General features: G+C 43.8%; 1 protein-coding gene across 3 annotated transcripts in view; it reads right to left on the bottom strand.

Moving 5' to 3' along the window:
* Window positions 1-23,195, bottom strand: part of UBE4B (ubiquitination factor E4B) — a 120,967-nt gene that overhangs the window by 14,137 nt on the left and 83,635 nt on the right. For all 3 annotated transcript variants that reach the window (XM_042951387.1, XM_042951385.1, XM_042951386.1), the window contains 8 exons: window positions 21,662-21,860; window positions 18,368-18,506; window positions 13,521-13,620; window positions 12,155-12,282; window positions 11,268-11,366; window positions 10,129-10,364; window positions 2,612-2,738; window positions 541-685 (listed from right to left, as the gene is read on the bottom strand). In XM_042951387.1, coding sequence (XP_042807321.1) covers window positions 541-685; window positions 2,612-2,738; window positions 10,129-10,364; window positions 11,268-11,366; window positions 12,155-12,282; window positions 13,521-13,620; window positions 18,368-18,506; window positions 21,662-21,860 — 1,173 coding nt within the window. The remainder of the gene's footprint in view (window positions 1-540; window positions 686-2,611; window positions 2,739-10,128; window positions 10,365-11,267; window positions 11,367-12,154; window positions 12,283-13,520; window positions 13,621-18,367; window positions 18,507-21,661; window positions 21,861-23,195) is intronic.

The following is a 23,195-nucleotide window of genomic DNA, read 5'->3' as shown; positions in this document are numbered from 1 at the left end:
TGTCAGAAAAGCGTGCCAGTGTGCTGTCACGTCACCATGTCACCATGTCGTGGAACCTGGCAAAACGACCTCTCTTCCATTAATAACCAAATATAAAACCAACATCAACCAGAAGGAAAAAATAACCCACCAGAATCCTGCATGATTCACATAGCTGTCTAAAGGAGATGCTGTGAGCAAATCAAATGCTTGTCTGGCACAGAATTCTAGAGATTTATTTCCTACTTTCATAAACTGACATCAACACCACAGACAATAAAAGCTCTTCTCCAAAAAAGCCCTTTAAAACTAAGAAGGCAGGAGAACGCACGTTGAAAGACTTCTCGAGGCGCTTCTTAGCTTTAGATGGAGTGTTTAAGCTCACTCCTCCCCTGAACCCGGGTCAACTTCACGGAAGCCCGCAGGTGGGAGGTGACAAGCAATGACAAGTAGGTCACATCTAAGTCAGCAGGGCCCACGGACGCGGCCCCGGGCAGAGCCCTGCCCAGGGGCCGAGGCGGTTTTCCGGCTCCGCCGTCCGAGCGAGCGCCGTGTCCTCACCCGGGGCAGCTGGTCCCACTGGTCTTTGTTCTTCATTTCTTCTTGCACTTCATGGATCCGCTTCAGAGACTCCAGACTTTCGTCGAGCAAAAACGTCGTGTCATTTATCAGCATGTTTATGTAGCGCACAAACTGCTTCCCCGAACTGGAAAGGCAATTACATTGCACACGGTCAGACCTCTTGCCGAAGCAAAGTGCCGCAGCAGATCCCGAGGAAGATGGGCCTCTGCCCTAAATGCCAACCATCTGGCCCTGTAAGACTGCCTCCCGGGCCAGCACTCAAGCACTGTGGAGGTCAAGGACCACGGAGTCTCTCCCTGGATCTTGCTATTCCTTTTAATTAACTGTGATGAGCTCATTTCAGTGGTGCGCCGGAGGCACCTTGCACGGTTGATGAGAGCCAATTACTGGTATTTCAAAATTTTGTGAGCAGACTCCCTTGGCAGCTTAAATTTAGCCACGGTGGAAGTATTTACACCCGAGAAAACCAGCAAAGGCTGAATTTTCTCCACCTCTTCAGAGAGCAGGTTTACTAACACATCCCTGGCTCATTCTCTCAATGATCTGAAGTCGAGAAGACACTCTTCCAGACTAGAAAATATGCTTAAACTCACCAAGATACAAAGAAAGTAAAAATAATTACCCACGTATGCGGGACAAGAGAATTACTCATACAGTTATTCCTCATTATAAAGAAAGACACGCTGAAGAAAAGTCGGCAGCTGTAACACTGATAAAGGAGGCTATTAATTCACTTTCTAGACCTTGAAGCTTCCAATCTGTAAAACTGTCCTGCATATCCCGTTATAACGGAGGGCTCGCTCGTGCATGGAGATTTGAGTGCACCGTTAGGCTTCATAACTGCAAGGTTAGTAGAGAAAAAGAGTAGCCACACACCCTTCGGGATCTAACACTGCGTAATCAGGAGGCAGGAAGCCTGGATTTCAGGAACAAGGCAAGTTCAGGAAGACCACTCCCAACTCAGCACCATGCAAATCAAGCCGTGGGCCTGTCTGGTCTAAACTCGTGCCAGGGTTTGCTGGAACATAATTCTGACCAGAAGAGCAGCTCACGAAAAGAATTAGCTTAAAGAGTTCACTCTGCAGAAAGTTACCTAGCGAACGGCTAACAAATATTGTCGACTAGTGACTTAGTTAACAAGCGACAACTGGATTTAATCGAAGCTCTAATATGGTTTGCAAAAGATCCAAGTAGATGGGATAAAATTTCTTAAGAATAATTTGGAAGTTCAACATTTTCATCTATTTTCTTTCTCAAGCACCTTTCTGTTTAAAGTAATTTAGACGAGGGGCGCCTGGGTGGCTCAGTCAGTTGAGTGTCTGACTTTGGTTCAGGTCACAACCTCACAGTTTGTGAGTTTGAACTCTGTGCTGACAGCTCAGAGCCTGGAGCCTGCTTCAGATTCTGTGTCTCCCTCTCTCTCTCTCTGCCCTTCCCCTGCTCACACTCTGTCTCTCCCTCTAAAAAATAAACATTAAGAAAAAATTTTTTTAAGTAATTTAAACAAAATTACCAAAGTCCGGGTTAAAGTAGTCACTAAAATTCCAGGTAGGTAATGAAAGGTCCTTAGTCAAGGTTTAGGGCCTTGTTACAAAGAATGACATTGGAAATAATAACCCCAACCTGACCGCTTCCAAATCTAAAGTCTTCCTAACATTTCTCATCTAAAGCATGACATCAGATTCCAGAACATTTGAAGATCTGGTTCCAGTCATTCTGACAACTTCGCTTCACACCGTAATCGCAGAAACAGCAAAAGACACTTAACACATCATCTCCGAATATTTATAAATTCTTTCTTTTTAATGTATACATACCATCCCCGAAGTATGTCAACAAATCTAAAGTTCAGCAAAGTCTGGCCAGCACAGACATTTCAATAACCCTGCTCTCATGTACCAGAACCACCTAGAAAACTTAAAGGAGGCTGAGATCAAGCAAACAGTCAATAAGAACCAGCTATGAAAGCTTTTGAGCAGCCACCCTACCTGTGGTTTGCAAGAGAGCAAGCTGTGACTTGCTCTGGGAGTATCAGGGGCCAGATACTCACTTGAATTCCTCCATGAAGGTGCCATGGTGAGCTATGTTTTGCCAAAGGCTCTTGAAAATGGTGCTAATGTGATAGCGAATGGTAAACTTGTCGTAGAACTCGCTGGTGGCTCCGGTATGCTCCACATCTAAAGAAGAAAGACAAAGGCATTGAAGGATGGATACAGTCTTACCTTTCAAAAAGCAGTCAGTTACTGTGGCCACGATGTGAATACGAATCTGTACGTGCACCTGTATCTCGTATGTAAGGGCAAGACAGAGATCGTATGAGGTGGTTCTAAAGACACAAGCTTCGCAGAGAAGCTCTGGCAGTGACACGATACCAAAACGAATCGGGCTCGAAAATGCCACCAGCATAGCATCAACTCGCCAATGACCAGAAAAGAAATGGGTTAAGTTTTCTTAGGGGCCACACACCTATTAAATCTGACTGCAGGCCTACCTCATTTTATCATTTTTTTTTTTTTTTTTTTTTTTTTAACAAATTGAAGGCTTGTAGCAACCCTGTGTCACACCAAGTCTATCGGCACCATTTGTCCGACAGCATTTGGTCACTTCCTGTCTTATGTTTGGTAATTCCTTCAATATCTCAAACTTTTTCATTATTATTATATTTGTTACGGTGACCTGTGATAGGTATTACGACTCACTGAAAGCTTAGATGATAGCATTTTTAGCAATAAAATATTTTTATTTTTTAAAATAAGATTTTTATTTAACATTTTTTTAAAATTATTTTTGAGAGACAGAGAGCGTGAGCGGGGGAGGGGCAGAGAGAGAGGGAGAGACAGAATCGGAAGCAGGCTCCAGACCCCGAGCTGTCAGCACAGAGCCCGATGTGCGGCCTGAACCCACAAACCGTGAGATCATGACTTGAGCTGAAGTCCAGATGCTTAACCGACCGAGCCACCCAGGCGTCCCATCAATTAAATATTTTTAAATTAAGATATATACATTGGCTTTTTAGACACAATGAAAATGTACACTTAACAGACTATAGTATAAACTTTCACATGCACTGGGAAACCAAAAAATTAATCTGCCTCTCTTTATTCTGAGATTTGCTTTATTGCAGTGGCCTGGATCCAAACCTGCAATATGTTTGTAATATGTTTGTATTATTTTAAATACTTTTGATAATTAACATTTTCAAACACATTACCAAAGTACAGAAAAGCATAGTAAAACCTTATGTATTCATCGTTCATTTACCAACATCCATATATTGTTAAAATGGAACAAAGATCAAGCTTAGTTTTCCAAAGACAAATAGCTTAAGCATGAGATGTTCTTGAATTTATGACAAGTTTTAAAAAAAGGGAAAGCTGTCAGGTAAACACAATAAGGCTCACGAAAAAGTTAAAAACGGAAATTAGAATAAGATGCCATTTTTCTTAACCTATCAACTTGGCAGATACTATAAAAAAGACCATGTGAGCATGTGGGAGAAAGTTACTCTCTGACTGCTGGTGGGAATGAACAGCAATATGATCCCTTGAAGGCAATGTGACAACATTGTATCACAAGCTTGTGACAACACTGTATCACAGATAAGCCCATCTCTCTGACCCACCAACTCTATTCCAGAAAACATACGCTGGCATGTTCAAACATCTCCCAGGATACTCTTTAAAGTACTTTTTGTATTAGGGAAAAGATATAAATGCAAATGCCCAACAGAGAACATGAAAAAGTATTTGTGATATCATAGGTGAAAACCACAGGCTACCGGGGCGCCTGGGTGGCTCAGCTGGTTGAGCGTCCAACTTCAGCTCAGGTCATGATTTCACAGTCTGTGGGTTCGAGCCTCAAGTCGGGCTCTGTGCTGATAGCTCAGAGTCTGGAGGCTGCTTCCAATTCTGAATCTCCCTCTCTCTCTCTCTCTGCCCCTCCCCCGCTCATGCTCTATCTCTGTCTCTCAAAAATGAATAAACATTAAACAAAATTACAAAAAAAAGGAAGAAAGAAAACCACAGGCTACCAAATGGGGCCAGTCATATTTAAAGCCTGTGCCGTGTGCACACACGCACACACACACACACACACGCATGCACACATGCACACAATTTACATATATGTAAGTTGGCTGAAAAAATATAGAGCAAAACGTTAACGGAGATTCTGAATACAGAGATTATCAATAACTTTAATTTTCTTTTTGGCATTTTCTATATTTTGCAAAGAACATATTTTTGTGACAAGAATTTAAAAATGAAAGGCAAAAGGTAACACCTACCATACGAAAACCTAAAAGCACTTACACATCTTCACGAGGTCAAACTTTCTTTACAATGAACTAAGTGTCATTTTATTCACTGTATGAAAGTGTGAAATAAAGTGTGGAGAGCTGATTTCAACACAGTCTATTTGGGAAAGACACTGGGGGCTGATACAGAGCGTCTCGTATCCTTGAAGTCACCCATCATACCCGCACCACATCCTGAGCGCTCCAGAAGCCCGGTAATGACTGTTAACTTATGATCAATATACACCTCTCCCAACATTTTATAAATTTCACTCCTAATGCTCCCGCAAAACTGCAGCAGCCCAAGTTCTGTTTCCCAAGTCCAAGTTCTAAGAGGTCTGTAATGAACCAGACACTGGCTGGCCTCACTCCCCCACTACTCACCATGCTCCCCCCTGCAGGTCTTCTTGTTCAGTTCATTAAACTGCCCAGGCCTCAGGGCCTTTACACGTGCTGTCTTGGTTGTCTGCCACACTGTGGCTGAGACCTTCGTGTGATTCACTCTTTTGTGTCATTAGACCTTCCCTGACTACGCTTCTTAAAGTAGCATCATGCCCTCCTCCCACACCCACTGTCTGAAAGGATCTTATTTATTGGTTCAACGTCCGTCTCCCAACTAGAACGCCTGACTCATAAAAGCGGCGATTGTGTGACATCTTCACCACTAGGCCTTAGCATCAAAACCAGGGCTGACACACTATAGGAGCTTCATAAACCTTTGTAGAATTAGTGAGTGAATCTACTAGGGCTAATGCTGGCTTTGCCGATGCAGCTCAGCCTAGGGAAGAGGACAGTCTTGAAATACGTCTTAGTTATCAGTGTTCTTCCAGCTTCTGAGTAGCCAGGTGGGGAACGCTGCTCCTTAAGGAACTGACTGCTGATTCAAATAAAATACTCTGATTTTGAAGTTTAATTTCCTTTTTGAAATAAAAACTTGATCTTCAGCATTTCCTAAGCCAGGAGAGTCTCTTGGGGCAGAAAAGAGGAGCTCGTTCCATACAGCGATCTCTAATTCACGCCTAAGAGTCAGGACCCAAGTCAGCAGGTCTTACTATGGGCTTCAGACACGAATGGAGGGCTGCCTCGGATGCCCCACTGCAGGGTTCTCGCGGCACCGGTCCCACGTGACCACAGCAGTCACGGCACGGCAGTCAGGAGCACCTGTGCCAAGGTCCCAACTGCAGAGGTTACTGCCACTCACTAGCTGCTGACCTTCAGCAAGCTGCTTGACCTTTCTAAGCTTCAGGTTCCTCATTTGTAACATGGAGATATTTATAGGACCCATCTTGAGGACGGCTGTGCAGATTAAGTGAAAGGATTAGAAAGTATTCAATAAACGGCGGCTATTATTAGTGCGGGTATCATCTATCTAGGACTGCAGGTGTGGTCCAGGGCCAGACGGTACACTGCCCGGTGGCAAAGGGAACGGGAGAACACCACTCATCCAGCTGTCCCTGCGGTCCTACCAGTGGGGCTCCACCAGGACCAGCACTGGTCTCCCAGGAAGAAGCCTGGCCCTTGGCACAAGCTTATACTCTGCCCCCATGCTTTATCCCAAAGTCCCAGTGACAGGCTCAGGGCACTGAGTATAAAACACATTTCACTAGGGGCACCTGGATGGCTCAGTCAGTTAAGCGTCTGGCGTCAGCTCAGGTCATGATCTTGCAGTTTATGAGTTTGAGCCCCGCATCAGGCTCTGCGCTGACAGCTTAGAGCCTGGAGCCTGCTTTGGATTCTGTATCTCCCTCTCTTTCTTCCCCTCCCCCACTCCTCCCTCTCTCTCTCTCTCTCTCTCAAGAATAAACATAAAAAAAATTTTAAAAATACACTTAACTAAACAACTTTTGTTTTTAATACTAACAATACATGTTTACTGGAGAATAATTAAGTTCAGATTTTTTTTTTTTTAAGTTTATTTATTTTGAAAGAGAGTCAGCGAGCAGGGGAGGGGCAGAGAGAGAGAATCCCAAACAGGCTCCACACTGCTAGCGTGGAGCCCGAGGTGGGGCTCGAACCCACAAACCAGGAGATCATGACCTGAGCCAAAGTCAGATGCTCAACAAACTGAGGCACCCAGGTGCGCCAAGTGCAGATAATTTTTAAAAAAGAAAAAGAAAGAAAACCATTCACAGGTGTACCACTCAAAAGTAACTGACTCCCTGTTAATATTTTGGCATCTGTTCTTCCACACTGTTTTCCATCACATACATGGGCACCAACACATGGTCACTGTGTACATACTGTTTCATTACTGGACACTGTCTTTAATCGCTTCACCATTTACTGTAAATAACACATCATCTTTCACAGCTCAGAGAGACCCACTATCGGATACCTAATTTACTTTATCCACAGCTGGCAGACATTTAGGCAGTTTTACGAATTTTCACTATACTGCACCGTAAATGATGCTGCAGTAATGATCACTATAAACACATATGTACATTTACAATACTCCCCGTAGAACAGATGACTATAAATTAAGTTCACATTCAAAAGGGTGAGCTGTTTACGTAGCTGCTGTCCCTCAGCCCCCAATCCACCCTTTATGGCTTTGTGATGCTGGGGCTGGGACTCTGCAGGCTTCCCCTGGCCAGCTGGCCCTCTGTTGGGTTCGCCAACAGGGGGCGCTGCAGAAGAACCGGAAACCTGAAGGAGAGAAGGGGCTTGGACCTGGGGGTAGGCTGGCTGCTCCCGTCAGCAAAGGTTCTCCTGCCCAGTGGCTGCTTCCGGTTTCCAGCTCTGTTCGGGGCTCGCAGCACTAGCCAGCCTGCACACCCTCAGAGAGGCCAGATGGCCGCTGTCATTGCTGAGAGGCCTGGCCAAGCCCTCATCCGCGCCGCTAGATTTCACTACCTGCAGCCTCTTGCCTCAGTGCCCCCAGCTCTGCCACTTCTGCACCTACGCTCTGCCTTTCACCCCAAAGTCCCTTATTTGCCTTTCTGTCTTCCGTTTGCCCAGGTCCTTGTACAGCTGATCCTTGAACAACATGGGTTTGAACTGCACGGGTCCACTTACGTGGTCTTTTCAATAAAAATACACACAGGACTGTAAATGTGTTTTCCTTACAATTTTTCTGTAACATTCTTTTTCTCTAGCTTACTTTATCATAACACTACAGCATTTAATACATATACAGAAGATGTGTCAATTGACTGTTCTTGATAAGGCTTCTGGTCAACAGTAGGTTTTAATAATGAACTTTGGGGGAGTTAAATGTAGATTTTTGACCATGTGGGGCATGCTCCTAACTCCCACATTGTTCCAGGGCCTTCTGTACGTACTCAATTCTGTGAAAATAACTGACATGTTTCTGTCTTCCTTACTGGACCCTGACTGATATGCGGGATCTGTAAATTTTTAGGGCTTCTGGTGTGGACTGCCAAATTGCCCTCCGGAAAGGTTTTACCAATTTACATTCTCATAGAGTTTCATAGCTGCCCACTAGCTATGGGGGAAATGAAAGAGGTATTTGCAGGTTAATGTGTTTCTCGGCAACTACGTTATTAGCTACAACTAGGTAGTCTCTTCTTAAAAAATAAATTAAAAAACAAATAGGTGAAAAGAGGTCCCTTATGCTATTTTAAGAAATGCAGAACTATCTTCAGGGCGCCTGGGTGGCTCAGTTGGTTAAACATCTGACTCTTGACTTTGGCTCGGGTCACGATCTTACAGTTCGTGGGTTCAAACCCCTCACTGGGTCCGCACTGATGGCATGGAGCCTGCTTGGGATTCTCTCCCTCTTCCTCTCTCTCTGCCCCTCCCAACTTACACTTGAGCTCTCTCTCAAAATAAATAAACTTAAAAAAAAAAAAAAAAAGAAATGCAGAATTATCTTCAACGAAGTCTGATATGTGCAAGGCACTGAATAAGGTCCTGTCCTGTACACGTGTAACTCCTCATTTGCACTTGAATGGCCCTCTTTCCCAGGGAGGGAGGCCCTGCCCCACCAGGGCTAAAGAATGAAAAAGGAGGACTGGGGAGCCAGGAAGAGGTTTTTGACCCAGGAGTGCTCTCTGCTGTTGTCAAAGTGAGGATGTTAACAAAACTTCAAGATGCTCATCTACTTACTTTAGGTGTAAGATGATAACAGGTAGGCTGGGAAGGAAAGAAACTGTTTTTTCTCTTTTTTTTAAAGTAATCTCTATACCCAAAGTGGGGCTTGAACTTGACCTATAGATCAAGAGTTTACCGATTCTTCTATCATAGATCATGCTCTACCGACGGAGCCATCCAGGCGTCCCAGAGAGACTCTTATTAGATATTACAAAGCAATAGTGACAAAGGTGAAAGGAGGTAGAGAGACTGCTGGAACCCTCAGAAGTGGAAGGACAGGTGACAGCACCAGCCCCCAACGAGCAGGAGCAGATCTTGGTTGTCAGGGAGGGGATGGCTGTCACTGAACACAGAGGAATCCTCAAACTTTGGTCGCTGCACCCAACAGCAAGCAGCTGTACTCTTGGATGACCCGTGTTTCTTCCAAGAGCATGGCAAGTACATTTTACTGTATGCTCAGGACACTTACTGAGTGCCCAAATGGGCTAGCTTCAACAGAAGTTGAGACAGACAGAACACACTTCCTTTCCTACAAAATGTACAAACTGGAAGGAAAATGTGGCATTGGGACAATCTCACGCCTTTGCTAGCAGACAGGTGAATTGGTCCCAAGGTAATCAGCTTTATGCAAGCATATCTGCAGTTCAAAAGCCCAATTAAACATAAAAATTCAGAATCCAACCAGTCCAGAAGTGGAGGACGGTGTCTGATGTGTCCTCGGGTCTTGTCCACCCGCATAAAACCCAGCACCCAGAACGGCGGCGCCTGGTTATTACCAGGCACTCAGCAAATATGTGTAGACAAGAGCGAATGAGAGAATGCTCCCCAGTATCCCGATTCCACTGATTTGAGCGGGGTTCAAGAAGAAACATTTGTAATAAGCTCCCTGTTTGACCCGTGCTCTGAAAGCTCAAAGCTAAAATGAGCCAGAGGATTCCAGACAAAATGACTGATCCGTGCGGTCGACGCCAATCCGAGCTCAGTGTTAACCACGTGGCTTACCGTGGATCCTGCTGCACCATCAGGGACTTGTGCGTAGAACGGTCAATGTGGGATCTCCACTATTCGGGGAAAATTAAGCAATAGCACATGCTCTGTCAGCGGTGGGCTAGTAGGTCACACCCGTACGTGGCCATCGGGATATTAGCTACCAGCTTTAGAGTAACTCCGTCCGCTAGCTTTAGACGACCTTGCCCACCTGAATACTTGAAACGTACCTGTATAAAACTTCATCAGTGAAGGGACCAACAATTTGGTGGAGAGAGGATGGTTTTCAATCATTTCAAAAAACTTCTGGGTTCGTGGCTGAACAGCAGGGTTGGTCATAAACATGACTTCTACTAGTTTGGCCACCAGATATGGATTTCGGATATAGTTCTGGTTACACAACATCACAACGAGGAACATCACAATGTCCTGAGTACAGGGCTCATAAAGCACCTGAGGAGAGTATCTGAAGAAGGCAAAAAGAGCAAGAAATAAAGCTTGGAAAAACTCCACCTGACTGGATGCTGGGATCATTAAGTAGGGAAGGGACCAATAGGTCAAGGAGCCAAGATACCGAATTACCTTGAACTTGCGGAGTTTCAAGTGACTGTTTACTTTATAACTAGATAGGTTTCAAATCTATTGGGTCTACTGGCTGAAGCATGTCATATTAACTTATTACGTTTAAGGAAATAAGCCAAAGCCATGATTAAATTATGAGGCAGACTTTACGGAAGATCTTTGCTACCGAAAAGACTTAAAAAAAATTTTTTTAAAGACTGTATTTTTAAGTAATCGCTACACCCAGTGAGGGACTTGAACTCATAACACTGAGATCAGGGGTTGCATGATCCACTGACTCAGCCAGCCAAGTGCCCCAACAAATTTTTTTGATAGCTGTTTTTTGTTTTTTTGGGTTTTTTTTGTTTTTAAAAAAAACCTCAAATGTCAATTATAAACTCAAACCACTTCCTTGTAAGCTTTCTCCAATTTTATAATTGAGAAAAATTTTGGTACAAAAATACAGATACGGGTATTTCTGGCTTTTGAATGTTCACTTAGATATTTATAAACTGTTTGCTCCTTCTGTTTCTCAGAAACACATACTCAATTATTAGAAATTCAACTCAATTTTCACAGAGTACATTCTTAGCAGCATTGTTAATCCTGCTTCTGTCTTGAAGATATTATTGGAACTGGCTTCGTGCCACGGTCGGATTTATTTTTCCAGTCTCCAGGAAGCATTCGGTTACAGCCATCACACAGAATTTCAGGCATAAAATGGAGCTTGGCAATACAGTTCATAATACAATGTACACATTATGCATGAAAACACATTAGAGCGATGGAGTATGTCAAAGGCACTTACTGTACAATAAAAAATAAAAATTCAGCAACATCTTCTACATAAAACTCAGGCAATGCTGCAAAAACCTTGGGGACATCTGAATTTAAAGGCAGTGTTATGCTGTCAAAGAGAATAAAAGCACAAGTTATGAAACAAAAACCTGGGACCGGAAACTATAAGGAACATCACGCGACCATTATGGATAAGTATTTTATTGGGGGGGGCGGGGGGGGAACCTCCTTCTATATAATACAGCTATGGGAAAAGGATACAAGCTAAGAGACCAGAACCAGAAATGAGCAGGGAGGAATGAAGACAGTGGGTATACTAGGGCAGGCACGAGAAATGTCTCCTTCTGTTGATTTTCTGTTAAGGTTAATGTAATCAAATACGAAAGAAATAAAAGGGTCATATTTGGTCACTTCATGCAACTCAAGCTGTTTTGAGACAAAAGAGATACAGATATACTTTAAATAATATTTTCCACTCCTACAGAGGACCTTGGGTCAACCTCACCCACATCGGTGACCCGGAGATTTCGTAGTAACAATAAAATAATAATAACTGGCCGAGTATCTTCTTGGACCCAGTGCTTAAAGGGCCTACCTAATAGCTTGCTATCTCCGGTTTTTAGTTTCTAACTTAGGGATTTCCTTTTCTGTCAATCTACAGCCAGTTGGTAAAAAAGCACTAGGTCAAAATTTAAGTAATAGGTGCGGACATTCCCTTCTTACTATAATTACGAGGAATCCAAACTATTACTAATCTTGTAGTCTGTATAAAGTACAATCTAGAAATTAAAGAACGGATTAAGTAAGGGCTTGGGTTTTAGCTATCGACTAAAGAACAATGAAGACGACACGGCCCAGACGAGGGAAGAGGAGGTGACAGGGAGGGGGCACACTCACTCGGGATAGGCGGGGTCCAGGATACGGAGCAGCAGCTGGATGAGAAGGCCGTAAAAATTCAGACATCTTCTCAGAAAGCTCTCGTCAAGTAAACCAGCGTCAGCACAGGCCTTGCACCGTACCAGTTTCTGTGGAAGGAGGTATGCCCCCGCCCACACATTAGTTGGGAGCGAGTTGCCCGCAGCGTTGACCGGCCAGGGAACGGGCCAAGAGATGGGAAGTCGAAGTTCTAAGGCTTCGTGAGCTCCATCTCTAACTAGCTAGATAGTAAGCTGGTCATGTGTCAGGAGCTTTCTTTGTTCTGAGAAAAACAAAAGGTACGCCATGCAAACCACTGAGCCCGAAGCTGGGGCTCAAGAAGGTAGTTATTACTGTCATGTTTAAATAGCTTGACTGGGGGACAAGGTTGCCGGGGGAGGCGCTTTGGCGTCAGAGACGGTTCGTGGAAAGAAGCCGGTCAAGTCTGCATCTGAATTCCAGGTCACCACTAATGAGCTGTCCCTGGGCAAAATGCTTGTCCACAGAGGGTCCCACACCTGCCTGGGAGGACGACTGCGAGAAGGAAATGCACGCACGCACGCGCACGCACTGGCACATCGGTTTAAACAGTTTCCGGACTCCTAACAACATGTCTGTGGCATGAGCGCAGGGGTCTAGGGACGCCAGTTAAGGGCCCCTGGTCTATCCTGCATCTCGAGTACGTCTCTTGGCAAATGAAACAAATCTATCTTAACTTGCACCAGAAATCGAAGTTACCATGTCCACACATCCTCCTACTAATCAACAGAAAGCAGAACCAGCTGGTAGTCAGTTTTACAATGTGAACAAGAGCGTGAGAAAAATGCGTAAGTCCGCTGTCTACGCTCCCTCGTACAGCCTCCGCCCGGCATCCACCAGCAGAAATCTCCCCGTCTACAGTCAGGGTCCGTGCCGTGGATCGTCTTCGATGGCAAATGGAGAATGAGGGACAAGGGAAGGGGGCCCTCCCACTACCACAAACCCGCTTGGTGGAACATCGTGAAGGCGCGTGGCCGGGCGCGCCGGCGCCTGTGTGTTTTGGGTCGCGGGGCTGGGAGGCAGCAGAGGGGAGGACCCTGCAGACGGGGGAGAGAGGCCGGAGACGTGACACTGAGGGTGATGACACCAGGAAGGATTCGAGTTGTCGCTGGCACGAGCGCGTGCAGATTCCGTGCTGAGATTTAAATATCGTGTTAGACACGGGCGAGGCACCGGCAAGTGGGCAAGTGTAGCGTTTTCTCTTCGGGGAACAGAATCATGAAGGGAAAGGGGACACTGAAGGGCTCCCTCAAGGCACACTTGCGGGTGGGAGGATTATCGTTACGAGGCTCCAATTAACTGTACAAACCTTAAGCTGAGTCTTGCAGCGCTTCAGCATTTCGCGGTGTCTAGTGGCCAGCGGGGAGTCTTTCCATTGGCTTTCGTTATTTTTCAAATCTTCCACGGTTCTAAAACCAAAGACTAACCGTCAGATGCAAGAAGACACAGGGTCCACCTTGTCTGTTCATTGTGACCATCTTGTTGACCCTCAGATTCACATTTCCCCCCTCACTTTAGCATTTTTAAAATCAGAGTGTCTCTTACCATGAACCGGCAGAAATTTTCTTTCTTACTGGTTCCTCAGATAACGAGGTCTTAAAATTGATGGTACTTTAGAGTTAATGAAATACAGTAAGAAACACATTGTCCCCTTATTTTCCAGAGAGGGGAAAAAAGAAGTCCTTCGTGGAAATTCGAGGTTACTTCGTCTGGTCAATTTACCAAAACGAAAGGCGAGTTCGGTCATGGCAGTTCCTTCTCTTCTTTTGCAAAGGTTCCCTCTGCTGGGAATGCTCCTAAGATAGTCTCTGTGGCTTGTTCCTTCACTTCCTTTAGGTGCCGGCCCAAAGATCGCCCGCCAGTCACACTACAGGCCGCACGTTTTAAAGACTGGCCCACGTAATGCGATTTCAACCCCCCTCCATCAAGACATAGAAAACTAGAGGGTTATAAGTTTTTTTGAAACTACACTTTCCCAGACTGCCTCGCTGCCAGCAACTCTGCCCATGACCTAGCTTCCATCAAGAGGTGAGCCCTCATCGAAGGCAGAAGCGGATACTGGGGAGTGGCAGCCACGCGGGTTTTCTGGACGCACAGTGGTGGTGGAGTTTTGCTGAGCAGGGACAGAGGCCCTACTATCAGGGTGAACTCTGAAGCAGCTTCCCGCCAGGTTAGGATCAAGAGAGAACTCCTGGTACGTACCTGGCTCTCAAAAAAATGGCGATGATTTGATAGCACACTGAAAGTGCCGTGTGGCACCTGTCTAAGCTGCAGATGGCAGGACGAGAGGACACTGAAAGATGTTTAGAAGCACTACGGGAGGGCAGACAGGCCTGACAGCCTGCCTCTAGGGAGCCACACTGGACAGGCACATGGAACAATGAGGAGAAGTGCGAGGCAGCCTTGTCCAGCTTCTGACTGGGTGGTCATGACAACGTGTGGTTGACATATCTGTTCCTTTTTAAGCAAACTGCTATAGAGTTCAATGCACTTGGAATTACTATTTCCCTTCCACATTCTTGGGACATCGTTATTCTATCTACCACAATAGTGACACAATATGGGAGCGTGTGTGCAATGGATCCTGGAGATGCTTGATCAGCAAGAGTGAAGCATGTTAACATCTTTCTATGTAGAACTAAGTTCATCAACACGTTACACCTATCAGAGATCCTGGATTCAAGACTGTCCTGAGTAGCTGGGATGGGTTTTCAATGTGTGCCCAGCTAATTGACTCAAAGTTGGAATTGACAGCGACCTACGCTGAGTGAAGTTGAGCCATCTGACATCCCCTGTCATGATTCGGAGGAAGGAATCTAACGCTTAAGAAGCTGAGAATACGGGGGGGGCCTGGGTGGCTCAGTCAGTTAAGCGTCCACCTTGGGCTCAGGTCATGATCTCGCAGTTTGTGAGTTCGAGCCCTGCGTCGGGCTCTGTGCTGACAGTTCAGAGCCTGGATCCTGCTTCAGATTCTGTGTCTCCCTCTCTCTCTGCACCGCCCCCCCTCCCCCCACATTCTGTGTATCTCTTCCTCTCTCAAAAATAAATAAAAAACATTAACAAAAAAAAGCTGAGAATATTGGGGCGCCTGGATGGCTCAGTCAGTTGAGTGTCCAACTCTTGGTTTCAGCTCAGGTCATCATCTCACGGTTTGTGAGTTCAAGCCAGGCATCGGGCTCCGTGCTGATGGCTCATAGCCTGCTTAGGATCCTCTCTCTCTCTCTTTGCCCCTCCCCTGCTCTCTCTCTCTCTGCCCCTCCCCTGCTCTCTCTCTCTCAAAATAAATAAATACACTTTAAAAAAAAAAAGAAGCTGAGACCATTAATATAGATTAATATAAATATACCAAGTGTGACCAGCTCAGACAACCCCTCTTCCCAATACATGCCCTCTCGCCCCGCCATCCCCTAGAGGACATCTCTCCTATCACAGCACTGGAAAGTACACAGGTGAGGGGAACACTGACATCTCTGACCATCCACTGGGAGTTGGTACTGGTACCAAGCGGTAGCTGGTACCATTGAAACGGATCATCCAAAGTCAGTGGAAGAGATGGGATCCCAGGATTCCAAGATGAAGAAGCAAATTCACAATCACAGTTTGAAATGCATATATGCCTCTCAGTAACTGACAGTATAAGCCGATAAAATCAGCAAATATGAGAAAAGTGTGAATGATAGATGAACAAACCTGACCTATTGAGACAAAAGTGAAGCTGTGCAATATGCAACACGGAAAGCACATTCTTTCCACATCTATATGGAACGTTTACTTGTGAATGTGAGGCCAGAAAGCAAATTCCACAAAAAGTTCAAAGGACACAAATCAGAACATGTCCTTTTGACCATAATGAAATTTGGCTAGAGATAAAGAGACAAATCCACCGAGAATCCAGAATTTGAACAATACATATTTTCAATAACCCACAGTCAAAAATGAAACAGTAACAATTAGAAAATATTTTGAACTGAACAGTAAAATGTGCCATGCCAAACATGAGGGATGCAGCCAAAACCATGCTTTGGGGAAACGAGACACCTCAAATGCACATAAGAAAGGGCTGAAAATGAATGATTTCAGTACCAACCTCAAGGGGCAATAAAAATATCAACAAGAAAGCAAATTAAACTGAAAGAGAGTAGAAGGAAATAATGAAGGTGCTGCAGACATTAAAATGATAGAAAATATTATGAGCAACTTTAGGCCTATAGATTTTAAAAATTTAGATGTTACAGAAATTTAACACAAGATGAAATAAAAACCTAAATAGTCCTGTATCTATCAACTGAATACAGCACATAATTAAAAACTTTCCCACAAAGAAAACTCTAATCCCAGACAGCTTCATCAATGAATGTTCCCAAACTTTCAAGAAAGAAATAACATAACTATTATACAATAAACTCTTCCAAGGATATAAAAAGAGAGAGTATTTCCCAACTCATTCTATATGGCAAGCACAACACTTATACCAAAATCTGAGAAAGACTTAACAAGAAATTACAGGTCAATCTTTCTTTCGAACACAACCTCAAAAATCCCGAACAGAATATTGGCAAAATGAATATGAGACATAAAAGCAATATCAATGAGATATAAAAGCTGAGTTTACTCTAGGAAGCGAAGTCTGGTTTAATATCAGAAACCCAGTTGATGTAATTCAACTACATTAACGGAATACAGGAGGGAAAAAAATCTGATCTCTTCAACAACTATGGAAGAAGCATTTAATAAAACTCAACTTCTGTTAGGAATAGGAACTATTAAAATGCTAAAAATAATGCGAAATTTTCTTAATCTGGTAATGAGAATATACAAAGAAGGTTGTCTCTATTCAAGATTGTACTAGCAATTGTAGCCAGTGTTACAAAAAGAGAAAAGGTGTAAGAAAGAAAACTGTCATCATTTACAAACGACACGAATATACATGTAGAAGGAAAATCTTCAGAGTAATCATCTATAGAGTAATCATCAGCATTAACAAGAGATTAGCAAGACAGATAGATAGAGATACACAGTTGCAGATATAGACATGACATACTTTTTCTCACAGCCAGACGTGTACATAGGCCTTGGACCAAATGAAGTGACGTGTACATAGGCCTTGGACCAAATGAAGTGGCCACACTGTTATCATTCCAGAGGACCCATTCAAAAATATTTTTGCTTCCTGTTCCTGTGATTTGTTTAGTTGGAGATGTTGGTACACAGGGAGAAATGCTTAGATTAAGAATCTCAACAAGGTCGCCTGGGTGGCTCAGTTGGTTAAGCATCCCAGCTTCGGCTCAGGTCATGATCTCGCGGCTTGTGAGTTCGAGCCCCGCGTTGGGCTCTGTGCTGACAGCTCAGAGCCTGGAGCCTGCTCTGGATTCTGTGTCTCCCTTTCTCTGCCCCTTCCCCAGCTCTCTCTCTCTCTCTCTCTCAAAAATAAATAAACATTAAAGAAAAAGAAACTCAACAACGGTGCTGATGAATGTGAAATTGAGGCTACCATCTGGTCATTCTGAATTCTTTATGCCACAAGACAACATGTGAAAAACAGAATTACATGTAGGCAGGAGTAAATGATCTTGTTTATCAAGGGGAACTAGACTTACTGCTTCAGAGTCCAGGGAGGAAGGAATATGTCTGGAATCCGGGAGATCCTTGAAAGTCCCTCCCATGACCAATGGAAAGAGTTAATGGACGTCTAGTGACCACGCATCAAGGGTTGAGAACTCTCAGAAGCCAAAGTTTGGGTCACTTCACCACATAAAGAACTCTGGCTGACCACGGAATGTGGACGTGGAAGCAGAGGCAGGTGGTGTGCTGTAACGTACATACTCCCCACATTCAAATCTACTGGTCACCTGGGGCGCCCGGGTGGCTCAGTCGGTTAAGTGGCCGACTTTGGCTCAGGTCATGATCTCACAGTTCGTGGGTTCGAGCCCCGTGTCGGGCTCTGTGCTGACAGCTCAGGGCCTGAAGCCTGCTTCGGATTCTGTGTCTCCCTCTCTCTCTGCACTTCCCCCACTCATGCTCTGCCTCTCTCTCCTTCAAAAATAAATAAACATTAAAAAAATTAAAAAAAAAAATCTACTGGTCACAATGGAACTGCTTGCTCTGCGAGAGCAGTGGTAACTCAGGCGATCCCAGGACATGGATTCAGGCACATACCTATTGAGCTCCCGGATGGCCCGGAGTCTGCGGATGTAGCGACGGCAACTTGGCAGAATAGAGAGGTGGTGGGCGTGCAGGGTAAGAAAAAAGCATTCCGTAGGGAATTTCGGCTCAGAGAATGGAGGCTGATCTCCATCTAGGAAAAATAACATAATTCCCTAAATAAAATCTACTACAAGACTAAATCAGAGAAAAAGCACAGTTAAGACAAAATTACACTTGAATTTTCAAGAAGTTTAAGGATGCTTTTTAAAAAGTATAGACCTTGGGGCGCCTGGGTGGCTCAGTCGGTTGAGCGTCCGACTTCAGCTCAGGTCACAATCTCACGGTTTGTGAGTTCGAGCCCCGCGTCAGGCTCTGGGCTGATGGCTCAGAGCCTGGATCCTGCTTCCGATTCTGTGTCTCCCTCTCTCTCTGCCCCTCCCCCGTTCATGCTCTGTCTCTCTCTGTCTCAAAAATAAATGTTAAAAAAAAATTAAAAAAAAAAAAGTATAGACCAGTTATAAGAGGAACAGAATGCCTGCACGCTGTGTCCAATGAGTAGGGATTCTGCCCCTCTGCTTGAATGTTTACGTAGATGTACCTCGACAATCTTTTGTTCTGTGTCTTCCTGATGTATTTTATAGAACCATTTCTATTATTCAACACGGATCACAAAACATCACCTTAAATCTCAAAATGCTATTAGACTATGTTAATAAGCTACAGATTCCACAGCCATTTCCCCACTGCGGGTAGGTTTGTCATTTGTCATTTTTTCTCTAGTATAAATAGTACCTGGAAGATCTACGTACAAAAACTTACGACCTCACCCCACCCCCAGCATTGGGAGCATATTCTAAAATGTAGCATTACTGACAATGACAGTGTTATAATTTTTGATATAAATCAGAATTCACTAAAAAAACTGATTAAATGCCGTCTATTTCTTCACAAAGTTCCATTCCATCTTATCACTTTGTTTTTGGATAATTTACAGATACAGAACCGTAACTTGAATTTCTTTCTTTCTTTTTTTTTTTTTTTTAATTTTTTTTTTTTTAATGTTTATTTATTTTTGAGACAGAGAGAGACAGAGCATGAATGGGGGAGGGCCAGAGAGAGAGGGAGACACAGAATCAGAAGCAGGATCCAGGCTCCGAGCCATCAACCCAGAGCCCGATGCGGGGCTCGAACTCACGGACCGCGAGATTGTGACCTGAGCTGAAGTCGGACACTTAACCGACTGAGCCACCCAGGCGCCCCATGAATTTCTTTCAATTTGTATCTAATTCCTAGAAGTATGTATATCTTTTCCAAAAAGTGTATTTTATTCCTTAGGTTATATACTGCTTACATTTTTTTTCCCAAACTAAAAGAAAACTGTCTGTTGGTAGCATTTAGCTTGAGCCTTCTACATTTCTAACAATTTTACATTTTGTAAGGCATGATTTTATCAAACATACGACACATATTTTGACCCGTTTTTAAATTTTACATATTCATTTAGTCTCACTCCAGAAAAAGTATATTTACATATTAAGATGCTGTTTATATACATATTGTCTCTGATGATTTGCTTCATTTCTTAAACCATTATAAATTTGTTTTCTTCATGACTGGGCCAAATCCTGTTTGTTTTTTTCACGTTTTATTTTATATATATATATAATATATTAACATTAGTTACATTAATAATTAATATTAATATATAAATATTATATAATATATATTTTTTAATGTTTAACCCTTTGATTCTTCTGGAACTTACTAGTCCATGATATGAGTCCAAGCCTATACCAGTAGCTACTTGTTCAAATCACACTACTCAAATTCTAACTTTATAGGGTGCTTGGGTGGCTCTGTTGGTTAAGTGTTGGACTTCAGCTCAGGTCACTGAACTCACGGTTCGTGGGTTTAAGCCCCGCGTCGGGCTCTGTGTTGACAGCTCAGAGCCTGGAGCCTGCTTCAGATTCTGTGTCTCCCTCTCTCTCTGCTCCGCCCCCCACTCACTCCCTGTCTCTCGCTCTCCAAGATAAATATTAAAAAAATGTTTTTAATAATTAAAAAATACTAATGTTATTGTTCATCATATACTTAGTTGTTTTTTTTTTTTTTAAGGTTTATTTATTCTTGTGAGAGAGAGACAGAACATGAGTGAGGGAGGGGCAGAGAGAGGGTGACACAGAATCCAAAGCAGGCTCCAAGCTGTCAGCACAGAGCCTGATGCAGGGCTTAAACTCACGAACCGTGAGAACATGACCTGAGAGGAAGTCGGACCTTTAACCAACTGAGCCACCCAGGTGCCCCTGCTTAATTCTTATTGTAGCTTAAATGTTTTTCTGGAAGGGCACCTGGGTGGCTCAGTCGGTTAAACGTCTGATTTCGGCTTGGGTCATGATTTCATGATTCGTGAGTTCTAGCCCTGCAACGGGCTCTGTACTGACAGTGCAGAGCCTGCTTGGGATTCTCTCTCTCCCTCTCGCTCTCTCTCAAAATTAAATAAATAAATAAACTTAAAAAACAATGTTTTTCTGGAACATGTACACACACCTGATCATGATGCTGCCGGGTAAGCATGGAATCTCTCTCCTATTCCATGAACGATTTTATAATACGTGAAAAAATAAATGCCAAAGGGTTTTGACATCTGTCATTGACATGTTTTCTAACAAAGAAATAAGATCAACAATCGTAGCACCTTGAAGATATTCCTATTTTAATACCATCAATTCGTCAAGATCTATGAATATTTCATGAGAACTTTAATTGGTATATGCAAACTCTATATAATAATTAGGTCTCCACTATCATTTTTATTGTATTACTTCTTTTTTGTTTTACTGTGAGTACATTTCCTTCCAGTTGCTCTGTGTTTCTATTTGGGTAAATCAAGAACTTTTTTACTGCATTAATTTTTACTGTGTATCTCTGACTCATAAATTCATCTTCTGGAGAAAAAATAACAATTTGTGAGGAATCACTAGCATCCAAATAAAATAAGTTAAAAACAATTTTTCAGGGGCACCTGGGTGGCTCAGTTGGTTAAGTGACTGACTTCCGCTCAGGTCATGATCTCTTGCTTCGTGAGTTCAAGCCCCGCCATTGGGCTCTGTGCTGACAGCTCAGAGCCTGGAGCCTGCTTTGGATTCTGGTCTCCCTCTCTCTTTGCCCCTCTCCTGCTTGCTCGCTCTCTCTCTCTCTCTCAAAAATAAATAAACATCAAAAAAAATTTTTTTTAAACAGAAAACAATTTTTCAAATAAAAGGGTGGCGCTTTAACGGTCTAATAATGAACGTGTGCGTCACTCACAAAGTTCAGCCAGCCAGTCGTTCACGTCCTCCATAGTCGCGTTCACTCTCGTCTCGTCATTAGGAAGAGTAATCCGACACCTTGGGTGGAATATATACGTGGGGTCCACCGTCTCTAACTTGATCTTTGTACTTAGCTGCTGCAGCACCCAAAGGAAATTCAGCATGAATCCATCTGTAGATACCAATCTATCATCTGTCTGTGAAATACAAAAAAAAAAGGGGGGGGCGATTTAAAACAATGATTTAGATGGAAATTTGGGCACAACTTTATAAGGAGACCGGACATTCACCCCAAAGTCGAAGAGAGGACAAGTATCGTCACCACTGTCCTTCTACTAGCAGGTGCTCTTTGGAGTATTAATCATACGTGAAGCATTTTATACATCCTCTCACTGAATCTTCAGAACAGCCCTTGGAAGTCAGCGCCACTGTCATTCCCATTTTACAGAGGGGGAAACTAAGGCTCAGAGAAGTTAAGTGACTTGCCCAAGATCCTCAAAATTAATTAAGTAGAAACATAATATATGTTGCTTCCTTTCTCTTCTTTATTTTCCCCCAAGAGCATCAAATCCCTAGTTTTGCTCACTACCATTTGGCTAATCGGTTCTCTGGTCAACATAATTAGCCAAGTCCTGTATCAGTAATAGAATAATTGTAATAATGGTAGTTAACATCCATTGAGTGTCCACGGTGCACCAGGCACTGTTCTAACAGCTTTACAGATACTAAATCCACAGTTAGGTACTATTATTACTCCCACTTAGCACGTAGGAAACTGAAACACAGAGAAATAACTATCTAAGGTCCCACCATCAGGTTAGTAAATGGTGGGGCTACGGCAGGAAGCCCAGGCAGTCTCATGCAGTTCTCTAAACCGGTTTCTTCTTCTGAGTTAGGAAGGTCACACCTTTCGTTCCTTACTTATAAATAATAGAGGAAGGATGCCCTTCTAACTTTTCTACCTTTGCAAAGTCGTCCAAGCCACCAGTCTCCTCACCAGATCTGGTACGCTTACAACCTGGTAATTGGTTGCCGCGGGTCTGCTTCTGTCCCTCCTCCCACAGCACATTTGGTGGCTTCCTTGCCGCAAAAGCCTCCAGTGTTTTCCCATTCCGGCTCTTACCACGTCAGCCCTGGTCTGAGGGAGCCTCTGCCCATCCCGCTAGCCCATGACCCGCCATTCTCTTTCCTGTACACTCTCAGTCACTGACGTCTGCACGTGCAGCTTGTTCCGAAGCTAGTTCATTCCCACCTTTGGTGCTTCACCCGTGTCTAGAAAACTCTTTTTCCAGCCTTGTGATGGCTGACTTTCACACGAGTCAGGTCTCTGATCACACAGCACCTCCTTAGAAGGGTCTTCCCCACTACCTGATCAAAAATCACTCCCATACCTTCCTCCTGGTACGTCCAGTTACTCTCAATCCTCGACCTTGCTTTACTTGCTTCACGGATTCTAGGACGGCCCGAGATAATATGTTTATGTGTCTACCATTTAGCTTGGAGAACGTAAGCTCCACAGAGGCAGGAAGCTC

This window comes from Panthera leo, chromosome C1, assembly GCF_018350215.1.
Source record: "Panthera leo isolate Ple1 chromosome C1, P.leo_Ple1_pat1.1, whole genome shotgun sequence".
Taxonomy (NCBI): Eukaryota; Metazoa; Chordata; class Mammalia; order Carnivora; family Felidae; genus Panthera; species Panthera leo.
This window is presented reverse-complemented; position numbering and strand designations above follow the sequence as displayed.